Source organism: Pseudopodoces humilis, chromosome 4 (assembly GCF_049639895.1).
Source record: "Pseudopodoces humilis isolate 2021_Gansu_Grassland_sample_001 chromosome 4, ASM4963989v1, whole genome shotgun sequence".
NCBI lineage: Eukaryota > Metazoa > Chordata > Aves > Passeriformes > Paridae > Pseudopodoces > Pseudopodoces humilis.
In genome coordinates this window covers 32,396,237-32,421,427 of record NC_142203.1, presented here as the reverse complement: position 1 = coordinate 32,421,427, position 25,191 = coordinate 32,396,237, and the positions used below count along the sequence as shown (strand labels likewise).

The following is a 25,191-nucleotide window of genomic DNA, read 5'->3' as shown; positions in this document are numbered from 1 at the left end:
GAAACCAAGACCATAGACCTTGCCGGTTCAAACCCTGAACTAAAACATCCAGGATTGGTGGTTCCCTTGGAGAACAGCTCTGATAAGAGCTGCTGTAGACCCAGGTAGTAGTAGAGACCTAAAAGAGCAGTTTTACCTCACTATTTTTGTTTTGGCCACCGAGTCCTTTTTTGAATAATGCACTTCTGCTAGTGCTGGGAGCTGGGAGAGCAGAAATAATAAGATGGTCACCTTGTTAGCCAAGGATTAGGCCCAAGCAGTATATATTTAATTAGACTTTAAAGAGCTTATTTCAATGTTAGGAGATGCACTCCTTCCCTGTTGCTGCTGCCTCAGTAGAATTGTTTCAGTTCTGTTTATCAAGAGAAAGGAGAGCGTTTTCAGACATTGTGAGTACTCAGTTTTTGTTTGCAGTTAGATTAAGAAGAGGAAAGTTGACCCAAAGCTCTTGTAGAGGTCATCTAATCTCTTTGGTTGAGAAGATCTGTCCTCCCACCGACTCACCTTCAGCATTATAAAGGAATACATCTTCCTGATGACAAGCCCTTCTTTGCAGGGATACCTCAAACTTGGTTAATCCAGAAGCAGAATCTTCTATTATAAAAATTTAAGAGACTCATGAGAAATTAGAGTGCTGCTTGCACATCTTTGGACTACTACTTACCCACAAGATCCAGGGCATTCACAATGAGCATTAGTGAAGACGATGTGGAGAAGTTTCTTGATGGCAACCCTGCTTTTGCCAAGCAGTATTTTGAGAAGAAACTAAAAGCAGAGCCCTGGGATAACAATGAGAGTGAAATACTGTTTGAATTGATCCAAGACATGCAAGAAAGCATCAACATGGAGAAAGTTGTTTTCAAGACCTTGAGAAGAATCAGGTCCCTTATTCATGCTGACCGCTGCAGTCTCTTCATGTACAGGCAGAGAAATGGCACTCCTGAACTGGCGACAAGGCTTTTCAACATCCAAGAAGGAAGTACTCTGGAGGAATGCCTGGTCTCCCCAGACTGCGAGATTGTCTATCCACTAGACATAGGCATTGTGGGCCATGTTGCTCAGACCAAGAAAACCATGAACATCAAGAATGTCCGTGAGGTATGTTTTCCACTTATCTGTTATCTGGGTAGAGGAGAGGCTCACTGGGGTCAAGAGGCAGCAGCACACCACAGTGCTTGGTCAAAGCTCGTGTGGTGTAGTAGCTGTGTACTGGAAACAAGTAACAAGTCTGAAAGTTCCTTTCAATTTCATTTATGGGGTGAGGTGAAATTAAGCACATTGATTACACTAGGTCTTAATGCCTGCGAACAGTGCACTGCTACACTTTGCCTGTCTAACAAAAAAAATAAATCACATCTAACCCGGCAGAAGAGAGTGAAGTAGTCAGATCTGCACTGAATGCACATGGAATTTTCCACTCAATTTTATATTCTATGAGTAAATGGCAAAGACATAGATATTCTTTACAGCGAGTTCAAAGAGGTTTTTCCAACACAGAACTTTGAAAATGCTTTCTGTGATAAAGGTTTAGCTAAGGGCATTTAGAGGCATTATTATCAGAGGGGGGACCCCAGAGCATTACAGGTAACCTGTGTATGGGCGATATTCATCAGAAGCAGCAAGAGACAATCTTACTTAAAATCTTACAAAATTTTAAAAATCTTACAAAAAAACCCAGCAGAAACTTCAGCTGCAGTATCAGCGCCATTTTAATGTTTTATGTTTATGCCTTCATGACAGTATTTGCTCCCCATACTTCTGGTTCAATCGTGTAAACCTGGATGGCAGGAATAACAATCTGCTTGTTCTAATCATAGGTATAAAACCAAAATCCATGTGACCCAAATATGGCATTTGGGATTACTCCATCTATTGTTTGCTAGTTACAAAGAGACCATCTGTTCATTCATTCATTCATTTGTTGCTCAGCGCTGGCATATCCCAACCCTCCAGCAAAACTTTCCTTGTCTTCCACAGAACATACTGAGACGCTGTTTTAGCTCTGCAGCCTGGGTTTTTGGGGTCTTTTTCTGGGGGTATTGTTGATTTTGGGAGAAACATCAGAATATGACTTAAATTTTAAAGTATTTTGTTTTCTGGTGTTTCTCCATATACGCGGGGCGATTTCAGATCTGTCAGTTAAGTGCTGCAGTGCAACTCTAGTGGTTTTAGATATTGCCATAGTACAATTTCTTTGAAGAAAACCCAGGGACTAAATGTTTGGTCTACCTCATTTGGCAGAAAAAGCCAGCAATGGGGAAGCTGTGGGGAGAAGATTCATTAGGGAGTGATCATTCTTTCTAATGCAAACTTCTGAATATGATCATAGTTGTGCTGCTTTTTCTAACCCAAACAGAAAGACTTACAGATGGCAATTTATTCACCTGAGCAGGGACAATATCTTTGGTCAGCAAGACCATCCCTGCACTCCCTGTGGCAGGTGATGATAGTATCAATATGACCCCTGTGCAGGTGAAGTGATTAGCCACCTGCTTTCCCTGGACTTTCCTTTCTCTGCTTTTCAAGAGAAACTAAAGGTAGATGCTGCAAGCTTGACAACAAGCTTCATGGTAAAAGCAGAAGAAAAATGAGGGTGGGTGAACTTGCCACTGACTGCCCTGGTTTATACCCTGTGGCTATGCGATGCTGTCTGGCTCTACCCGCTCTCCAGTGCGAACAAGAAGTCAGAGGAAAGGATGGAGGAGGTCCCATGAAGAATGCCATTGATCTGAGAATAACCCATGGAGAGTCCCCTTGTTCTAAGAGAGTTTGACATATTAAAGGTTGTGATTGGCAAGACCTTCACAGAAAGTGAAACATGCACATGTTGCAGTCAAAAGCCACACCTGCTCTTGATATTAGATTTATCACCTGTGCATGGTTCAATTTTCTGCTAACCCATTTCTTTTCCCCACTAATTTTTAAGCAAAACTTTCTTTAGGCAGCTTACTTGAAGGAGCTGTGGTTGGACTTGGTTTCAAGACAAGTTGTGAAAAATGCTAATTTGTAAATTCTCTATTAAACAGTGTGCCCAGTTCAGCCCATTTGTTGATGAGCTCACCGACTACACTACAAAAAACATCCTTGCGACACCCATCTTGAATGGCAAAGACTTGGTTGCTGTCATTGTGGCTATAAATAAGCTGAATGGCCCACACTTCACCAGCTCTGATGAAACAGTAAGTGGTCAATAGCTGAATTCCTGTCAAAGAGCTGCTACTTTTGTTTTTTAATAAAGATCCCTTTACGCTACTGATGCCTGCTTTAGTGAAGCCCCACCGGTGTGAGTTTCCCTAAAGAGCACTCACACTCTCATAGAAGAGGCTTACAATGAGGATGCTTATCTTAGATCTTTCAGGGAAGATACAGTGGGATAAGCCTCACCTCATGGCAGTGCAAAGCAAATCATTTATCCTGGGAAATTTCCTTGACGCTTTAAAAGCAGTATTATGAAATACCATACACCTGAAGTTGCTACTGCATTCAGTGGAATCTCACAATTTGCCTTTTCAGCTTTTTCTGAAGTATCTGAATTTTGCATCCTTGAACTTGAAAATTTATCACTTGAGTTATCTTCACAACTGTGAGACTCGAAGAGGCCAGGTAAGAGCGAAAATGCAGATTGGCTATCTCAAAATAAAATCAATACAATCTTCTGATTTAAAGGGTGAATCTGGTCTTCAGAGATTTGTTACTGAAGAGCAGAAAGAAAGATGCCCTCAACTGCTTTCAGATACTGCTTCTTTCCCAGAGTCCTTCATCATTCCCTCTTTCTTATGCTGTTGGCAAAACTGCAGGACCTGATGCAATGGCACCAGTTTCAGCAGGATTGACCTCTAGGTGTTTTGTTGACTTGAGGCTCTGAAGCACTCTTGGATCATTTGATCATTTTAGACAGCAGCACCAAGAGATTTTCTGAAACACTTAAGAATGTGATATTTTCCCCCTATAAGCTCATTAAAAAGTGCTATTAAATTTCCTCTTAGAGCCAGTAAAATTGTCATATGCATGTTGTATTGGCCTCCATCAGTAGAAAAGAACCTATATTAGGGGTTTAGGATATTCTGCATTGAAATTCAAGCACCATTCTTTTCCATTAGATGGGTTATAGTAGGACTCTCAGATTTATTGGGATGGATGTGGATCTCTGCAAACACTTTGTGCAGCAGGCAATAGTTGTCACTCAAGAGGACATGGAATTGCATCTGTGCTTCATGGCAGCCACGCTCTGTTCTCCAGTGGGCCTGCCATGGAGAATAAATACCTATGTTAGCAAAATGGACACAGAACGAACGTTTGTTTTGAAGCTTTGGAACAGCACTTATACTTTCTAATTAATTTCTTATGCTTTGCCTAATTTTTTTTGTTTATCAAAAACACGAATGATGGTCCAATGATGCAGACACCAGCAATGCTAAATAATTGACTGAAGTGGAACCAGCAAAGGTTTATTCCTGTTGGGAGCTTAGCAGCAGGACCAGTCAGGGTAAGAAAGGGGCTAGAGGACAAAGTGGAGACCCATAAGGTGGAGGGCCTAATGGATCTAGTGTGGGACTGAACCCAGGAGCCCTTGTTCATGTATTACTGCTGTCTGACAGGTCCTACACAAAGGGAGGAAAGCAAGAATGAGATGCAGGACACACTGCTCTAGGTCTGCCAATGGCTCAATTGTCAAACCTCTGACTAATATAGGTCTCAGGGCCTGTGTGAAAGTTATTACAGTTCATTGTGTTAGAATTTAAAGTACTGAAGTACAGAGTGAGCAAATGACAGTCTCAAAAGTGGTCTAGAATTTTAATATTCCAAATCCCAACAGTAAAGACTTGGTGATACTGTGGGTAAAATGGCTTGTGCAAAACCAGGTTAGTCTGCTTGTGCTCAGATACTGTGTAAAAGTCTTATTAGAAGACCATACAATACATTTTTACCAACTTCTTTACATCATTCCTTGTCTTAGATATTTTTCCAGCTGTTACTCTCAGTCCTCACCAGGCTTGTGGCTATCAGTACTCATTGCATTCTGTAAAGTGCCAAAAAGCTAGACTGCTGCTCATTTTCATCTAATGGTTTGTATGACAACACCACTGTCCTATTTGAGGGGTGCTGATGCTGAACACAGACTTCATACAAGTGGCAGAGTTGCTCCAGTTTATGGATTAGAAACAGAGACCAGTGCAGCTCAGAAACATCTACTACTACATACTACTACTCTCAAAAATATCTACTAGTGCCCAGTGAAGAGGTGAGGCACACTTTTTCTGGTTGTGGCCATGTAACAGTACTTCTTGTTCACAGTACAGGTCCAGTCTGCTTCAGGTGGCAGCTCTCAGTCCTTCAGAAGCACGGCTCCTCATATCTCCTGGGCTCAGAAAGCCAGACACACACCTTGGATACAGGCACACATACATTAACTAAGCCAAGCAAGAGTGTAGATGATTTCCTTACCATTTCAGAGCAGTATTTGAGTAACATCTGCTTTTACAAGTGAAAGAACCTAACAGCAACAGCTTTCTTAAAGGTACATCAGTAGACTGTACCAGAAGATGGGGAAACGGATCATAGGCTGATGCACATACAAAAACCAGCTGCTCAAACATTTTGAGGAAAGTTTCAAACACCAGCCTCTGGAACTTGCAATGCTTTTGGAGTTAACTGGTTTTGGATGCAACATTTTACTGATGGGTATAAAATTTAAGTGGGGACAGCTTTTTGCCTGACACTACTATTTTTTTTTTGTGCTGTATTGGTAATACTTCACTCCTACATAACACTATGATGGCCTGACTCTTTCTCCCTAGTAATTCCCAGTGTGAACAAGTGGTATAGGTTTCCTGTACTTTTCAGGAACTGTAACCAACATTTGGGAAGCCCATCTCTCTGAGAAAGGTTGTGCTTAGGTTTTGATTTTATCCTGCAGGTGCTGTTGTGGTCAGCTAATAAGGTTTTTGAGGAGCTGACGGACATTGAGAGGCAGTTCCACAAGGCTTTTTATACAGTGAGGGCATACCTGAACTGTGACCGATACTCGGTCGGCCTCCTGGACATGACAAAGCAGAAGGTGAGTGTTCACATGCGTGCTGTGCATCTTTCTGATTGCTGCTATCCACTGAGGGGTGATGCATGCAGGTAAGATTTACTGAGGTGGTAAAAGTGTGAGCTAACTTTGAGCCACTATTCCTGCTTTGGTTAGCATATTTTTACTGTGCAAAGATTAAGGTTAATGAAATCGGAGGAAAAGGGAAGAGCTTATCACTGGAATGGGACTGTCGGAGGCTGGGAAGACAGAGGAGGGGAAGATGAATCTGAGTTTGGCAATCCTGGTCAAAGCCTGCAGACAAACATAACCTTACAAAGCCTGTGGTTATCGGAAGCATAGTGAGATGCCTGTAGAGCCATCAGCAAACCAGCCACCTTCCTCAAGGACTCATTCATGCTCACGATATCCAGGTTTTTAGATGAAATTTGGCTTCATGGAAACAAGCTGACAGAATCAAAGTTACCTCTGATTTCTGCTGCTGGTTTACACCTTTGGCAAACTTTATGTGAGGGTTACACAGCATCCTTGCCAGTCTTTGCCCTCTTTGTCCTGTGGTCAGGCTGACTGTCCTGTTAACGGAGCTCTTGTAGCATATTGCCTTGTGAAGAGGTGTATTAAAAGATCATTAGTGTAAGCTAAAGACACTTTGATCAACGTTACAATATAGCACAAGAAAAAAAAAGCAAAACAAGAATTTCACTTCTTCAGTCTGGCAAGTAATAGGTCAGGCAGTAGTCACACTTTGGAAAATGAAGAACACAAAAACATTGTCATATCTGTTGGCTCTGGGTATAGCCAGTGCTCACTGTTCACTGAATGAATCAGTGCTCTGTGTATAGGCAGTATATGGTAATAAGCAGCCATATATATGCACCTGACACTTCCAGATTTGGATATTTGGGTATCATTCTGCTGCCTAGTATTGAATTAGTTTTATTATTTCATGCCTTGTTTACACAACACCAAAACCAGCAAGGTAGAGCAATGGTTACTTTGAGGCTTGAGACAGAATTAACTTTTCTACTCTAAAAATGCTTTTTTAATTTTTAAACCAGGAATTTTTTGACCTGTGGCCAGTCCTGTTGGGAGAAGTACCTCCCTACTCAGGACCTCGAACCCCGGATGGCAGGGTACGTGAAAACAAGATTTCTTTAATTCTCTCCTGTCTGGATGGATTGCCTCACCACTCATTTTAACACCTCTCTTTTTTTTACTTGCAGGAAATAGTCTTTTACAAGGTCATTGATTATATATTACATGGAAAAGAAGACATTAAAGTCATCCCGTAAGTGCCAAGTCCCTGAATGCTAGGTACTGACACAGGGTGTAGCTAAAAAAAAGGTTCCCCACGTTTTAAAGACACCCATGTGGAGAAATGTAAAGGACTGATAGAGGATCGAGAGTCAGAATGTAAGTTTGTCATTCAACTCTCATTTATGCAGGATAAACATTTCCTCAAGGGCACTGGGATCCTAACTTGGAAGTCAGGCTCCAAAATTCACTTCAACCAGTGAATCTTTTTAGATGCCCAAGTGAGCTGCCTTGATTGCCTGCAGTTTTCTGCTCTGCTTGCCAGGCAGAGGCATCACTCTCCTCCATGACTTCCCTGTGTCAGTGGCTGAGCCTTGTCCAGGATGCCCTTGTGCTGAGGTTTCCTTGCTTCTCTCCAATCCTTCTATCACTTACCCCATCTTAAGGCTACCTCTGGCCTGTTCTCCCCTCCTGACACATTGGGACTCCCTCTTTCTAAGAACTGCCCTCTCTTCTTGCCACAGAATTTTTCAGAGGAGCCTTGGGCAGCTTAGGCAAATCTGGCATAAGTGAGGTTTCCCCCAGTTCTGGTAACACTGCTTTACATTAGACATGTGCTGCAAGAAAGGCCCTCATTTGTTGGGTACAGCAGTGTTCAAAGTTCAGGCTGGCAGACATCCTTAGCCAGGAATCTCCTTTTATCTTTCTCTGTGTTGAAGGTATGAAACATGGCCTTCACTCCCAGGAGTGACTCTTTACAAAGTCACTACAAACTGATATTTTATCAGTTATTCTGTTTTAAATCCTTGAAAGGAATGTATTTACTTAGGTGGAAAATTTTTGCTTGTGCATATGGATCCTTGAAAGTAACAGGGCCATTTATGGACTGGGGGTTCCAGGCCTAAACCTGGATTATACAATCAGCTGAACACACTTCATCTCCATGATCTTTTTTCAGTAAACATATACATTTAATTTCCTTTATCCACCTTTCTTTTGTTAGAAATCCTACCCCGGATCACTGGGCACTAGTTACTGGACTGCCAGCCTATGTAGCTGAAAGTGGATTTGTAAGTACTTAACCTAGGATTCCTCAAGTCTGTCTGTGATGAAAAATACTTGTGCTGCCTTCTCAGCAATTCAGTCCTTTGTTTTGGCAGTTAAACTTCTCGTTGCCCATATTGTAATACTTTTTCTTCTGTATGATCCCCTAGATTTGCAACATTATGAATGCTGCTGCAGATGAGATGTTTAACTTTCAGGTATTGTGAAAATTTCCAATTCTATCATGGATTCAACTTTATTTCTTTGCAGAAATGTAATGTCAAGTCAATATTAGGCATATAAATACTTCTTTTGCCTGTAGTCTGAATGTAACACTGGAGTGCTCATGTATTTAGAAAACATATTAAGTACATGATGTCTTTCTGCTTGCTGTTACTTCAAGGAAGGTCCTCTAGATGAATCAGGATGGACTATCAAAAATGTTCTCTCCATGCCAATAGTGAATAAAAGGGAAGAAATTGTTGGTGTTGTCACATTTTATAACAGAAAAGATGGGAAACCGTTTGATGAGCAGGATGAAACCCTCATGGAGGTATAGTTTCTTGCTGAAAGAAATTCATATAGTTGAAGAGGTCACTATTGTTCCGTGTACACTTGCAAAGCATCCCGAGTGCTTTGCATTTAAGTGGGTATCTTCATTGATTAGAGTGGTGTTGTACATCAGAGGTGTTACAGAGCTTGAAAATTTTTGAATTTTGAAAGCAACTGTTTGAAATACTAGGGGAGTTTGGTATGGGAAACCCAACTATGTTCTTGTGATGCTTTTTCAGTGTTCTTGGGTTGTACACCTAGCCATGAGCAGCTACTGTGTGCCAACACTACCATTCTGACCTGTGTTCACATACCTGACAGCTGGCTCTCACTGGCTGGGCAAGTCCCTTGAAAAATTACACAGAAATTGTCTGTGTAGCTAGGATAAAAAGGGAGGCCAGCTATTGTATCTATCAACAGTGGCTGTGATTTAAGACCTTGCTCCTTGGAAATGCTCCTATACTAGTTTCCATGAAGTGTAAGTATTCAGCTCTTGTCACCTGCTGTCAATCAGGACATTTCCTGAAATAGATTTTTCTTATCAAACAAAAAGGTCACAGGGAAAAAAAATCCGTTTGAATTGGCCACTGGAGAGCAAACGAGTTGAAAGCAAGCACAGGATGAGAGTAAATACATGTGAAAGGTGATGAGACCACCTTGCTCTCCTTTGATGTGAGAGCTCCTGACCTGTTGTCACCATTGTGACAGAAGGTCACATTGTGGCCTTTCCACAGGCATGGAGACACCTGCAGAAGCACAGAAATAGTCTTCTGTACCCTGAACTGGATAGAGGGTCCTTCAGCCTCCACAGCATGGATGGTCTCAAGGCCTGGGCAGATTCAACAGGAGGGGAGCTGTTTTGCTGAGGAGCAGGTCACAGCTGGGAGCAAAGTTGTGGTTGCTCATTGCTAGAATTTTGGCCAAAGTTGAGTTTGTCTTTCTTTAAAAATGTATCATCCAGTGTCATATTTCTGTGTCTTTGAGGAACACATGTCATGGCTATCTCACTGTTTCCTTCTCTTCCCCTTAACAAGTCCTTGACACAGTTCCTGGGTTGGTCTGTACTCAACACAGACACATATGATAAGATGAACAAGTTGGAGAACCGTAAGGACATTGCTCAGGACATGGTGCTCTACCACGTGAAATGTGACAAGGATGAAATCCAGGAAATTCTGGTAATGCCTCACAACGTGAAGCTCACACCCAAGTGTACTGGCCTGGCCCATGACTTATGGCAGGGTTTAAGACACAGGTCTTCCACTTCACAGAGATGCTTCCAGCCACCATGACATGGTGGCAGCACCTGAGCCCTAGTAACTGCACAGGGGCAGAATGAGTCTTTCTTTTGGCTCTGTGGTCTGCCCTCCACTGTGGCACACTGCGCCACTAAGCTCTTTCTAACTTCCTCAGCAAAGCCAGCCTTGGAGGTGCTACTCAGGGTAAGGCTGTAGGAGTGGAACAGAAATTGATTTATTGCTCAAAACCCCCTTAGTGCTGAGGAGGTGAAGTTAGAGGACCCAGCGGTGACATTGGCTCTAGGAGGACATTTGCAAGTGAGGGAAACAAAACAAAATCAAAGAGAGGAAGAACACTACCGGGAGAAATGTGTTGAAAGATGAGAAATTGAAGTAAGGTCCAGGAAAGAAGCACAATTTGCATATGAGAGCTGCCCTAAATTGCCCCAAAGCTGCCCCATGCAAAGTCCAGTGGGGTTCAGTTGTCTCCTTAACACACCCATGCTTTTTACAGCCGACACGAGAAAAACTGGGGAAGGAGCCAAGTGAGTGTGACGAAGAGGAGCTGGCAAGCATTCTGGTAAGAGCAATGTACTGCTGGAAAGAACAGCCCTGGCAAGCAAATATCGCCTGCATAGATGTAGGGAAGAGTTCCCAGTGTTGGCATGCTGTTACCTGGTGAAGGGTGAAGGCAAAGCATACCCTGCCCTCCTTTGCTGTGTGATTTTGAGATTAGCATTAGTATGCGTCAGCAAGTGCCTTCTGCAGCTCCTGGGGAGTCCCTCCTCTCTGCCTCTTTATCTTAAGGGGTTCAAAGTCCATCTGGAAGCACGTCAGCCACATTGGCTTGTCATGTATTTTATTTTTAAGAGTAACTAAGGAGGGCTGTAACTCTTACCCCATTTTGAATCTTCAAATGATATCAAATCAAATGTTTAACAGGAAACAAACAATATTTCCCGCACAAAACTGCCCTCCCTCCTCCTCCACTAATGGGCTTATTACAAAAAGCTTCATTTTAGTCTATTTATGTGCTATATTCTAAAAGAAAAGCAGCATCAGACGGATAAAGTTTTTATTTAGCAAAGCTTAGGAATGATATAAGCAGCACAGCAATAAACCAGCCCACCTCTCTTACAGAAAGAAGAACTCCCGGGACCCACTAAGTTCGAAATCTATGAGTTCAGGTTCTCTGATTTTGACTGCACTGAGCTAGAGCTGGTGAAGTGTGGCATTCAGATGTACTACGAGCTTGGCGTGGTGAAAAAGTTCCAGATCCCACAGGAGGTATGAGCTGGCAAAAGCTAGGATCTCCTGCCTTGGATGTGCAGCAGACTCACCCATGCTGCGGCTGGCACTGAGGTCCCTGTGCACGCCCAGCACAGCTCACGGAACAGCCACAGGACTGGGTTCACGGGGCCTTGCAGGGAGGGGGTCGCGGGTCCTGAGCCCCCTCACCCTGCTGAGGGCAGAGAACAGTCTCTCCTGTGGGACTGGAGCATAAAGTTAGCCTCTTCTGATCTCTTCCGCTCCTCGCTGCCTGCCACAGGTGTGTGGGCTTGCTGTGAGGTCTCCATGGGTGAGCGGCGGACTCTGCAAAAGGTTGTTTGCACATTCTGTATCCAATGCCACTCACAGCCGCCGTGCTAAAACAGTTCCCAGGAGCGACATGCCGAGTGCCTACCTGTGTGCCTTTTTCCTCGGCTAGAGTAGGCACCCTGCAGCTTCAGCCACGATATGCTGAAAGCCACTCTGGCAAGCCCTTTGGTTTTTCATCTCCATGCAAACATGGACGTGCCTTCATTTGGAGCAGTTGGCACCAACCTGCCGACAGGAAAGGTGTGACCCTATGGGAACAAGGGCCCCATAAGCCCTGACTTGCGAACTCACGACTTCTGCAGTTCAAAACCCGATAGGAATTGTGAACCTGGCATTCCAGCAGCTCTGCTGCTCCCGAAGGGATTTCTCTGCACATCATGTGAGGTCGATTTCCATCTAGTGGGATCTGGGGGTAACTGCAAGGAAGAATTTTCTCACCCTGGAAAGGCAGGGTGGCAATTGGGAGAGAAGTGAAGGGGAATTACCTCTGTGCTTCTTACACGCAGAATGTCAGTGTCAAAAATATTCCAAATATCTACTCCGGAACAGCTAAGCCCTGGAAGATGTGTGAAAAGCAGTGATCCTTATAGTTGAGATTTTAAGAAATGAATTTGCTCTTTAATGAGAAAACGTGCATAGCTGCAAGAGGGAGTACACATGGAGAAGTAGACTGCAGAGGGAAAAAAACAATTTTCTGTTTAATGCCTTATATTGTAATTCTTTAGGTGATGTAAATTTCATTCATCTCTACAGCTATGGATCCATGTCTCTTGAAGGGAGTGATCAGTATTAATCAATCACAAGACAAAGGGAAAAATCTTATAAGAGACAACCTAGAAACCTAGAAAAACAGAAAAATGCAATAAATTCACAAACAGTAAGATGAAATAGTTTTTCCTTTAGGCAGTACTGATTCTTGTTTATTCCAGAGGCCTCTCTGGGATTTTATTTTTCTTACCAAAAAAAAAAAAGAAAAAAGAGGGAGAAAAACCAGCTAAATTTTAGTGTCCACTTTTGCTCTCCGCTAGGCTTTACTCTATCAACATTGATAGTCTCTATCAATATCTGATGACATTACAACTTCTGATCCCTTTCTGGGCCCACCTCTGTAGAGCTGGTTTGAAGCTCATCCATGATTTCTGTACATGACCCTTATTGGAAGATAAGCAGGCAGCAGCTTCATCACCCACATTAACATCCTCTTCCCCACTGGCAGGTTCTCGTAAGGTTTGTGTACTCTGTCAGCAAAGGCTACCGGAAGATAACTTACCACAACTGGCGGCACGGCTTCAATGTTGCACAGACCATGTTCACGCTCCTGATGGTAAGGTAACACCACCCTGGTGAATTCCACAGCACACCTTTTTTATAGCAGGTCTTCTGTCACACCTGAGAAATACGCAGGGCTCCCTTCCAACCTTGGTGTAAGAAAAGGTTTGTCACTCCTCCAGCAGCACAGGTCCTGCTAAGCAAGGTCTCCATTTGACTGAAGTGACAGTGACTGCATTACATGCAAAGAAAGCTTTGGTCAATACTGGCTAATGAATGGAGAGCTCTGATTCTCATAGATACAGATGTGTATGGTGCATGTGAGTAGCTTTCAGATTAGATCCTTCTTCAGAGTAGAGGAGAGAGGCTACAGGACTTCCACTCTTCAAGTAGATTCTGACAGTAAGAGCCAGACTGAAGTCAGCTGGCTGGGATGGAAGCAAACTCTCGCTTTCCATTTCCATCTAGAACAGACACAGGTGGAGGTCTAATTGCTAGTGTGAGCATGGCATGTGTAATTTCTCACAGGTCCTCAGGGCAACAGGTGCCTCAGCTAGGACAGCAGGTGTCAGACTGCTGCTCCACACAAGGGATTGACCAGCCAGGAACCAATTAAGATGGTTCCACATCTGTCACACATCTGTCCACACACCTGGCAGCAGACTTATGCCTACCACCCCTGGACAATCCTTCAGGTGATTCAGCTTGACGACGACATTACCCAGAAAGGTGCAGAGCCTTTTCATGGAGTACTTTATGTCCATTGACTGGGAGGGGTGCTTATGACAGCCTGGGTGAATCCTAGGGCCAAGGCTTCTATAGCAGTGGGCAGCCAACCCTGCACGTGTGCATCAAACACATAAACACTGCAGATGTGCCTGCCTGGGTCTGAAATATTTTATTACCAGCTGGTTCCCTGTTTTAACCTAAGTCAACTGTGCACTGTGTTTCAGTTCACAAATATTTTCAGTTCTTCTGGACCGTCCCAGGGCATCCCCAGCACAGAGCAGTCACCATTCAGTACCTTTTCCTGTCAGAAATGTTAACACATGGAATATAAATTCTTTTCCCTCCAGACTGGCAAACTGAAGCGTTACTACACTGACCTTGAAGCCCTTGCAATGGTAACTGCTGCTCTGTGCCATGACATTGACCACAGGGGAACCAACAACCTCTACCAAATGAAGTAAGCATTTTCTTACCACTTCAAGCTATTTTCTGTTGCTTCTGCTTGGAGTGGAATCAGGTTGGAATCACACCAAACTCCAGTACAGCTCTGTTTAATACACAAGGGTGTCAACCTTCTTTTACAAGTTACCACGCTTTTCAGCTTGCTGCAGTGTTTGAGCTTATGCTTTGGCCAGCGGGGAAAATTTGCAGTGCTCTCTGGGCCTTTCTTTAACTCTTAGAAAACCTCCCTTGGTTAAAGCAGAACTCTACATCACCATTACAGTGTAGAACAGGTGCAGAGCAGGCACTCAGTATCCTGAGCATTACAGGAGACTTAGGATGCCAACAGAAGCATTCTGGACATAAGGTGACAAATTTTTTTCTGTATCTATGGAGAAAGCACCATGCTTGGCATTGCCCTCACTACCTACAGAAACAAAACACCTACTGAGCAACAAAGAATATTGCTCTCAGTAGGTAGTCATTAGCTACAGATAAACAATTGTGTAATTTCATTACCTAGTCAAGGCTCTGTTGCTCACTTAAAGTAGTCAGACCACAGCTCTTCTGCAATGCTTGCTGGCTATATTGCCTTATATTTCCTGAAGCTTTGGAAAAATGTTCAGTGAAGCTGGTTTGTGTTTTTGACACCTTTTCAGCAAGGTGTCCAACAATTGCAGGTGTCCTTGCTGTTCAGGAGGTGTCCAAGGATTGCAGGTGTCCTTGCTTTTCGAAGGTGCCCAAGGATTGCAGGTTTTTCTGTTCCTATTATCAGATATCAACATGTAGTTATTCAGGAATTAAAGAGATTTACTAAGCTGAGTAATTATATTCCAGTCATAAACATATTTGGAGTGAAGTCTGTAGTTGGAAGACTGTTTTACACAGTGTCCAAAGAGTTATAAGCAATGTCATTAAAGTTTTCTATCAGACTGAAGTCATTACCTATTAAAAAGTTCTACTCATAAGCCTTTTAAAAATAATTGAACTTATGTGTATGACAGAAATTAAATACTAAATTAGACACTTTTCATTTCTAAGTGCTGCACTAATGTCTTCAATTTTTCCTTTATACAAACAGATCTCAAAATCCTCTAGCTAAACTTCATGGATCCTCTATTTTAGAGAGACATCACTTGGAATTTGGAAAATTCTTGCTCTCTGAGGAGGTTGGTAATGAACTGTAGTGTAAGGGCATGAATAATTTCCTTTTAGGGAAGTTTTTCAGTACAACAGAATTGTCAGCACAAGGCTTTTCTCTGGCTTGGATGCCAAGAAAGTGCAGCTGCCTCATTTCCAAAGGGCTCTATGCTCACACAGGACCAAAGCACATAGACTTCCTAAGTGCGCGTCTTGGTTTCTTCAGAAGCCTCATGATTATCCCCTTATGAATGTGTTAAATGCAGGGCTGTTCTCCTGTACCCCCTCTGACAGGGACAAGGCTGACACATTCCCACAGCCAACTCTTAATTTCTGGCAAATTTGCGGTGGAGTCAGGGGACAGGGTTTGTTTAGACACTCTGTAACAACCTTCCCCTGTTCATTAAAGGAGAAATGGCACAGCACCTGGTGAACCGGCCCACGCCCCTCCCACCCGACAGGAGCAACATGAACCTTGGAAAGAACAGTGAAGCTATTTGGGAAAGGGAGGTGGCCCAGAGGTCATAACAACATAGAGCTTGGATTTTTCAATGCCCTTTTCTTTTCAGTCACTGAATATATGTCAGAACCTCAACCGCAGACAGCATGAGCATGTGATTCACCTGATGGAAATTGCCATTATAGCAACAGACCTGGCACTCTACTTCAAGTAAGTTGGTCATGTACACCGTGTGTGAAAGGCAGAAAGCAGCTGGCACTGTACAAAGGCCAAATGTGATGCTTTGCTCTGGAAGCTCCCCACCCATGCAGCAGCTCTCATCACAGATGCTGGCTCTAGGAGGCTGCCTTTAATACTGACCTCAGACCTGGTGAGAGAACTCAAATCATTCTAAAGTATTTTTGACTTCTACTCAATTAAATCACATATATGACTTTTTAATCCTCTATTGCCAACAAGGCAGGGCTATGTGATTCCCCTATGGGAAGAAATGTCAGGATTTTTTTGTTTGTTTGTTTTTACCTAGCATCACAGCTCTGAAAATACTCATAAATGGCAAATGGACTTGCCAGGACTATACTAACTTCTCTGTGAGAGCGGAATGAGACAAGTAACAAGTAGTTCATTGTAGGTGAATGTCCAGCTCATAGTCTATTTTACACCCAAGGGCCAAAAAATCAAAATCTCAGAGCAGTGCCTGCTAATTTTCTGGGTCACAAGGTTGAAACTCAATGACATATAACCTCCTAATGAGCAAGGAGCTTTCAAAATGTGCTTTCAAAACACTGTGTCAAGCCCAGAGACTGCTTCTGTGTTTTGCACTGCAGCATAATCACACATAGTTTAAACAGTCCAAAAAACAGAATTTGAGGGAGGTTGGAATCCCCAGAACACTTTCTCTGGAGATACAATATCTATATGGCACTATCTATCTATATACCACCGCTTTCTCACCAGCTGGGAACAAACTGGTCCTTGCCCTCCTTCGTCCATGAACCACAAGCAAAGACTTGGCTAAACTAAGACACAGGATTATTGATGATAGAACACATGCACAAGTCACTTTGTGACATGGCCTAACTCTTTTCTCTGCTATTATGGAAACCTCAGATTTCTCCAGCTCTCCTGCCCCTCCAGACAAGGGTGTATTGTGTATAAACCACTCATCAGAATTCTCTGTATATATTTAGATGATTTAATCAAGGTTAACAATTTCAGACTAAGTATATAAAGCCAGGTAGCTTTAAAAATACTCCAGCTAGTTCTAGGGTTCTGCAGTTTGCTTAACATTTAAAGAAAAATACTTCTTGTACTGCCAACAAAGGTGGAACCATTTATCACTGACATAACTTGCAGTATCTCGTACCTTCAAGGACCTGCTCATATCTCACCACTATACTAATTTCTAAGGCACTTGCAATAGTGAAGGGAGTAGATGATGGTGCTTGGTTTTGTGTCAGGACAGCAACTGCTGGAAACACTTCTGGCAGAGTTACCAATACCAGAAGCTGCCACCTGTTTTGGCATGTTTGTTTCCTTGTTTCATATATTTTTTCTTTTTTTAATTTTTTTTAACCTTCCACCCTGCCCCCCACCCCCCCCCAAAAAAAAGAAAGAGAACAATGTTTCAAAAGATCGTTGATGAGTCTAAGACATATGACAGCGTGACTGCCTGGACTGAGTATCTGTCTCTGGAGACAACAAAGAAGGAGGTTGTCATGTGAGTAACTGGATCTGGGGAAAGGTTAGTGATGTGGACACCTGGTGACAGCTCCAGGTTTCTGAACAGCTTTGTTCAGCCCAGTAAAGCAGCAAACATCTTAATGTCTTAGTACCAGAAGCAAGTAGTTCCCCATAATAATTCCATTATAATCAAGAGAGCAGCCTATGATGAGTGTTCCAGTCAGAACCAAGGCTGTTACAGCAACACATCTATCAATTCAGAAGGGGCCAGGGGATACCTTATACAGTACTGGGGTATGAGGGTCCTGAGCCTGAAAAAATAGGGAATAAATTATCTTCTTTCCTTCTTTCCTGTTTTTAGGGCCATGATGATGACTGCCTGTGACTTGTCAGCTATCACAAAGCCTTGGGAAGTCCAGAGTAAGGTCAGGTGCTTGACATCCTGGTGGATTTCTATAGCTTATACTTCAAAGTAATGCAATTTCTAAGCTGCCTAGAAGCTAAATCAAAGTCTCCTACCAAAATTACCAAAAGGAATAGCTGTGGTTTTAATGTATTAACCAATCTTTCAGATTGTGGTTTTGTGTTCTGTACAAAATTCATGTTTACAAAAAAACCCAAAAAACAACAAAAACCAAAACAAACCTTCCAGTTACATAGATTTTTGGGTCACAGTGAGATTTTTTTACATGTTACATATGCACTGGCTTTATTTTAGCAATACCTACCTGCAGTTTGCTCAGTTGTTTGATTTCCTTTAGGAGTTCATTCCTGAACTGTACTTAAGCAATTGCTAAATAATAAACACTAAAATTTAAAGGAGGGTAAAAGAAATAAAACCTACCTTCCTGTTCAGCATGAAGAAAGATCAACAGAAAAAAAAAAAATTTTTTTTTTTTTTTTGGCTACTGGTAAGCAGTAGGCAAATCCTCAAGGGGAATGCATTGGAAATCTTTCTCATTGGATGATCAGTGACCCAGTGAGATCCAGTGCAATGCGACTTTTGAGCTGTCACTAGACAGGTGCAAGCCTATTGCCACAGCTGCCCTTCCTGGCAGAAAGAGTGAGGCTATGACTGGACAAGAAGAAACAGAAGGATAAGAAGTGAGATTTGCTTCAGAATGGAGACATGAAGTGCATCAAGTTATGAGGCTGAAGCTGATGCTAACTTTTTTTTCCCTCTGCGTCAATGTAGGTAGCTCTACTGGTAGCAGCTGAGTTCTGGGAGCAAGGAGATTTGGAAATAAGCGTCCTTCAGCAACAGCCCATTGTAAGTACCATGCAAGAACCGGCGGTTCAGCTCAGAGAAGAAGTCTCAGCAGAGATTAAATACAAGCAGTGCTGCTCTGAGTGCTCTTTGTCTGCCTGAAATCACAGTGCTGGCTGAAATCCTTTAGAAAAGTGTATTCTGAGATAGCGAAGAATATCCCTGACAGTGAAAAGTGCCTCTTGTTCAGCTGTCTATATAATTAGATGGGTACAGTGGCTGTGAACCATCAAGGGATGATTCCCTCTGGAGATTTTGTGCAGGTCCCTTACAGAAAAATGAGAAAATAGCTAGATAAGTCACAAAAGAAAGGAGAGATTCTAGCAAAGAAAAAAAAACTGCAAACACAGATTTCATCTCGTCAAGGAATTATTAGTAAATGGAAGGGCATTTCTAACATTTTTTTTTTAATACATGAATTTGACATTGAAAGAGCCAGGAGTCATTCCTTAAAGTGGCCTCCACCTCTGTGCTTTGGGGATTTTTAAAGTAGGCTTTCATGCACTCCCTCTACCCACAGTGGCATCACAAATTATATAGTAATTAACAAGATCTTGTAAGAATATAATTTCTTGTTCAGTCATGTTTTAGACAATGTAAAACCTCTTCAACACTTTACCACATGAACCTTTTCTGTTATCTGTTTGAGAGGCACAGGGGAAAAAACCTATTCTCCTCCCCATCCACAGACACTTCAAATGCTGCCTAAAATTTCTGCTAAAATAGCAATAGAAATGTGCCCGCTTCATTCCTCTGCAGCTAAGGAAGAGGACTGTGAGGGAGAGTTTTTAGGACAGCAAACAGAACTGCCAGACTGACACAACAAGGCAATTTTGGGGAGAAAACAGAGGTGTGTTTTTCAATTAAATGTTCATATAAATCATGGTGAATTTGTGTCCTCCCACAGCCCATGATGGACCGAAGGAAAGCTGCTGAGCTTCCAAAGCTTCAAGTGGGTTTCATTGACTTTGTGTGCACATTTGTCTATAAGGTAAGCAAAGTGCACCCTTACACACCCCACCCTTATCAACAGGGGTTCAGATCCCAGCTCACTGTGTCCTGGTGCAGCCGTGCCATTCCTGGGAAGAAGGACAGGTAGACAGGTGAAAATCTGCCCTTTCCTGGAACATTGAAACATGGTGCCTCTTTCTGCCATTGATACTTTCCGCAAAGCATCAGCTTTGGATGTGAAGTGTCAGGCTTTATCCAGGGGTATGATGGACAAGCATTCCCTCTGCACTGCATTGTACTGAGAGGTGTGTTTTGATTAGGAATTTTCCCGTTTCCATGAGGAAATACAGCCTATGCTTGATGGGCTGCTGAACAACAGAAATGAGTGGAAGACCCGTGCTGATGAGTATGATGCAAAAATGAAAGCTCTAGAGGAAGAAAAGAAAAAAGAGGAAGAGAGAATGGCTGCAAAGAGAGGTCAGAAAAAGTAATTAGCTTTTCATTCCTTACTCAAAAACATGCTTATGAATACTCTCACAGATTACAGTGAGCTTTGCTGACACAGCAGAGTAAGATGGCCAGAAAAAATTTCATACATTTGGCTCCACTAGCAAGGCTGAAAATACCTTGCCTTCAAAACTGACACTGTGACAGGCTGTCAAAAAGGCCACCAGCTTACAAACCCAAGCACTATTATCTGAGAAACCAGTGAGAATACATTCAGCATGAATTTCCATGCAGCTGGAGACAGCACAATGTCATGTGCTGTCCCTGGGAAACAGCAGGTTAACATCCATTTTGCTGATCTGCTGTCCCACAGGTCATGAAGCAGAAGCCAAGAAAAGTTAAAACTAAGCCCTAAAGTCCTAGGAGAATATTTAAAAAATAACATCCCATTTCTAGCCCAGATTAGGTTCTACCTAGAAGCAAGCAGTAGTAGCAGTACCCAGTAGCAATTTATTTTGGTTGAACATGGTTTTCTTCTTCTGTGGGTCCAGGCTGTGTAGTACTGAAAACCAACAGCAGTAGTGGGCACTGGTTGAAAGTTTTTCTGATAGCCTGAGGATTTCTTTGACTCTCAAAAAGGCAGAAACATGAGGTTCTCCAGGCCTCTCCCAAATGTCTGATCAAATATCTGCCACAACTGGGTGCCTTCACTCCACAGAGACTGTATCTGAGCTCTTCTGTTCCAAACTGGACCAAAATTTCAACAGCCAATGGTGTGGACATTGCTCAAATGACACAGTTTAGAAACTATTAGACTGTCTAGATGTTTTATCTCAGTTTAATTCACAGTAGTTAACTTAAAATATCAAAAGTAACTGTGATTTAGAAATTCTCTGAAGAATTGTTTCCTGAATAAGTAATTGATATTCAAGCAAGGATAATTTCCACTAACTCTACAATACTCTTTCCAAACAGCCTTACATGTACAATTATTTTGCACAGCAGACAGCTGTAGATAGGGTGCTATAGGTATGACCTATGCTGATCATTGAATAACATAAAAGTTTTTAAAAACTCCTGCAATGACTAAGAAGGAAATTTAAGGCTGTGCCTCTAATTCTGTGTTTCTTTTTATATGGCAGGTGAAATAACCTGTAATGGAGGAACAGCTCCAGCTTCCAAAACCTGTAGCATACTTTAGACCTATTCCCACTGCAATATATGCCACCCAAAATGAGAATGTCCACAATTAAAAAAAAAGCAACAAAACAAAACCAAAACCCAAACCAAACCAAAAACAAAAACAAAACAACAAACAAACAAACAAAAATGGCATACAAATACATACTTGATTGGACTATTCTGATAATTTATTAGGCTTGTCATCAGCCAGGGAAGGACTAGATCTTGTTTGCCTTAATTGTATCTCTTCCTGATGGTAGGGAGCTAGTTCTGGCCTGTTTCCTGTTCCTCCATTTAATGCACCTGATGTCAGATGGCATGTGACAAGTCAGAACAACATTTGGCCCAATAAATCAGGTTGCAAGATTATGGAAAAGCATTTTTCCTGCACTGAAACACTTCTTATCCCAAAGCTGATGGGGATAGTCCTGCTCCATGCAACCTCATGAGACTGACAGAGAATGCAATCACAGCCTGCACAGTGGGAAAAATGAAGAAGAGATAAAGTTACCATATCTAAGTCTGTATCTGCCAGGATATCAGAAGGAAACCTGAGGGTAAGGATAAAGCATGAAAACTGACCATAGTAAACTTCTGAACTGCTCTAAAATGTTATGATTCCATGTAAATCCAAGAAACACTCTGACAAATAATACATCTGCATTCACTTCAAGAATCTGGGTAGGTTGCTATTCCAAAGCATGGAGACATTCATGCAACACACAGTAGCTGCCTTCTCTGGGAGCAGGATCCACTCTGTGTGGTAATTGAAGATTCATTCCTTCATGTGTCATTTTGAGATGATAGTGTTATCATTACCCATTACATTTCCTCTTACAATTAACCAAGCAACCTGAATAGTGACATCTCATAAAATTGTTCTCTTTTGCCTCATAATGCCAGTTAACACAATTGATGAGAACCAACTGTCCTTCCTTTCCTCCTTGTGTTCTGAGATGTCTGGTTTTTAGATCATACTCCAGACTTGTGGCTCTTATTTCAGATGAAAGTTACTTTTCATGTTTATTCATGCAAAAATAGAACACTCACTTACTCAATTTTGTAGTAGTAGAGACACCCTCATGTCCTGCTTTCCTCCCCTCCCCCTCTTTCTTTCTAAAAATTGTTTGGAGATCTGTTTTGCTGGGGATTTTCTTCTTCTGTTACTCCTGCTACCTTCAGGGTTTTACCCTTCAGTGTACTGTTTTGCATTAAAAATACTGCAAGTAAAAAGAAAACTAGAGCTGTGTTGGTACCTGGTGATCATTTACCTGTCTTGGTGTAGTAAGCAAGATGTAATCCTCTATCACTATGCAGCAATTCTGTGAGAGGCAATTTGTCTTTCAGGAAAATACAGGAACTTGTCCACTTGCATGAAAGTTAATACACAGCAGGTAGAGACACCATGTGGTATGTCTTGGTTTCAATATGAATCTCAGAATGTTAAGGGTTGGAAGGGACCTTCAGGATCATCCAGTCCCAACATCCCCCTGCCATGGGCAGAGATACCTCTCACTAGATCAACTTCCTCAAAACCTTCTCCAGCCTGCCTTTGAACAGTGCCAGTGTTGGGGCACCCACAGCTCCCTGGGCAACCTGTTCAAGTGTCTCACCACCCTCCCAGCAAAGAATTTCTTCCCAATATTTGACACAAATCTCCCTTCTTTCACTTCGTACCCACTACACCTTGTCCTGTCACAGCAGTTGCTGATGCAGAGGTCCCTCTCCAGCTTCCCTGTAGGACCCTTCAGATACTGTAGAGGTGCTAGGAGGTCTGCACACAGCCTTGTCTTCTCCAGGCTGAACAGCCCCAGCTCTCAGCCTGCCTGGGGGAGGTGCTCCAGTCCTCTCATCAATGCCATGGCCTCCCCTGCACTTGCTCCTACACTTCCATGTCCTTCTTATGTTGGGGGCACCAGAGCAGCTCTCAGTGCTCCAAGTGGTGTCTCATAAGAGTAGAGGACTATATGGGAAGCTTTTATCATACAGCAAAAGAAGTCAAATAAGTTTTGTTCTGTGTTTTTTTTTAAGCAGAAAAAAATGTCACAAGGTTATTGTATGGCACGGTGGTAAGCAGTGAGCTTTTGATGATCACCCCAAGATATTGTACACTTAAATGCTGAGAAAAGCTCCTTATGTTCTCAAAAGTTATCTGGGAAATAAAATCTGGAGGCTAACCTTTCTGCTCCCTGTAACAAGTGTGAAGCACTCAGAGAACTGCAGGGTGCTCCAGCAGGGCTGCTCACACAAGGAGCATGGGGTGCCTGCCGATCACACCCTGTGAGTTGTGGGTGGCTGTGCCGTGCCTGCACACATGGACTTGGGAGCACAGCACATCCTCATGGCATCAGGGAGGGCATGCTCTCAGGTTTTCCAAAGGGGACTATGCATGCACAAGGTGTCCATGGACGCTCTGAGTGGCGTGCCAGTGGAAGAGGCTGTTTCTCAGGGGTGAACCCTTTCCATGAGAGCCGTGAGTGTTCCTCAGTGGATGTATTGGCCAGTTAGATGCAGGTGAAATTTGGCGTAGTTCCTCCTGCAGTGGTCTGCCTTTGCAGCTGGGAGCCAGCTGACTGGATATGTTAGACATGGAGGAAGGAAAGGGCCAAGAAATAGATTTGTTCACTGCTTTCCCAGGTGTGATGGACCAAGCTTTGCTTGGGTGGGCTGATTGAGACAGTTTCCATGAGAACCTGAGACTGTTGTCTCAAACAAAGTGTTTTAAGAACATATAGGGGAAAAGGCACACCAGAAGCAGGACCTGCAGAGGTAGGGTAATGCTTTTTATCACACCAATCTCCTTCCTTCTGGTGGGGCACAACTGCATCTAACAGTGCAAAATTCTCCCTCCAGGGGAGGCATGCAGGTGTTCACACATAGGCCTGAGGGTATTTCTCCTTTCTGATAAGGCACAACTTGCAAAACTATGCAGCTGCCAGAAGCAGGGCCAAACAGCAAGTTGTGCCATTAGAAGGCAACCTAACCCATCAAAGATGCCTGAAGAACCACCCAGACTAATTTCCACAGTGTTGCATCAGGTACTGTAAAACCCCTCTCCAGGGGAGGTATCAGGGTGTTCCCACATAGGCTTGTACAGATAATAACCCATGGAACTCCTCTTTGTTGCATGGGCCTCTACCCCCAACGAGGTGGGGAGATCCAGACCAAGAAGATCAAGACTGTGAGCATCAGAGTGATGACCATGCAACTAAAATTGAAACAATCAAATCTTGTCACTGGATCTTTCCTCTCCACTATCCACTCTTGTCCTTTCCTTCTGTTTCTTAATTTCCTTAGGTATTTTCCTTGTGATATTTTTACCTTTTTTTTTGATAGAACCAGTACAGCTACATACCTCCTTTCTACTGCAAATTGTTTTAAAATAAACCTGCCTCATGTATGCATATGAGTCATTTAGTGCTGTTTCATGCTATTTCACCCAAGGGATCTATTAACACTCACTTACCCTGATTCAAAGCCAGGTCAGAACACCAGGCCTGGTAAAAGATGTATGCCATTGCAACACAGTTTCAGGAAAGGTCTGTTGAGGGTTGTAAAGAATTTAAATCTGATCATATTTGCCTACAATTCAGTTAAGTGTTTTCACCTTTGGCTTGACACAGCTCTCAAGTGTGGTGGGAGACCAGAGGGGACCTCTGTTTTGTACGTGCCTCACTGAAGCAGCTAATACATACAGACCTCCATTCTTGGTTATGAAGGTGGTGGTTGTGGGGGTAGGAAAATTAATATCCCTGTGAGACTGGCAGGAGAGGTTTTCTAAGAGAGATGCTCAGGGCTGGAATGTAAATCTTCCATCCATGCAGGAGAAGAGGCTTGCCTGATTGAGAAACTGATTTTTGATCCTGCATCCTGGCCATCATCGGCTGTCCCCGATGGAAGG

The 25,191-nt window shown here is 42.8% G+C and overlaps 1 protein-coding gene across 1 annotated transcript; it reads left to right on the top strand.

Moving 5' to 3' along the window:
* Positions 1-439: 439 nt before the first annotated feature.
* Positions 440-22,280, top strand: PDE6B (phosphodiesterase 6B). The gene is made up of 22 exons (XM_005530913.2): positions 440-1,098; positions 3,027-3,179; positions 3,514-3,603; positions 5,918-6,058; positions 7,093-7,167; positions 7,258-7,322; positions 8,292-8,358; positions 8,503-8,550; positions 8,736-8,885; positions 9,919-10,062; positions 10,637-10,702; positions 11,263-11,409; positions 12,938-13,045; positions 14,067-14,176; positions 15,242-15,329; positions 15,870-15,970; positions 17,373-17,480; positions 17,805-17,868; positions 18,639-18,713; positions 19,618-19,701; positions 19,982-20,138; positions 21,251-22,280. The coding sequence occupies exons 1-22, from the start codon at positions 688-690 to the stop codon at positions 21,307-21,309; spliced, it is 2,511 nt and encodes an 836-aa protein (XP_005530970.1). The 5' UTR covers positions 440-687; the 3' UTR covers positions 21,310-22,280.
* Positions 22,281-25,191: the final 2,911 nt, after the last annotated feature.

Coding starts and splice junctions, on each gene's coding strand:
- PDE6B (XM_005530913.2), top strand. CDS start 688: ATGAGCATTAGTGAAGACGATGTGGAGAAGTTTCTTGATGGCAACCCT. Junction 3,604..5,917: donor GTGAGACTCGAAGAGGCCAG/GTAAGAGCGAAA, acceptor TTTATCCTGCAG/GTGCTGTTGTGGTCAGCTAA. Junction 13,046..14,066: donor CCATGTTCACGCTCCTGATG/GTAAGGTAACAC, acceptor TTTTCCCTCCAG/ACTGGCAAACTGAAGCGTTA.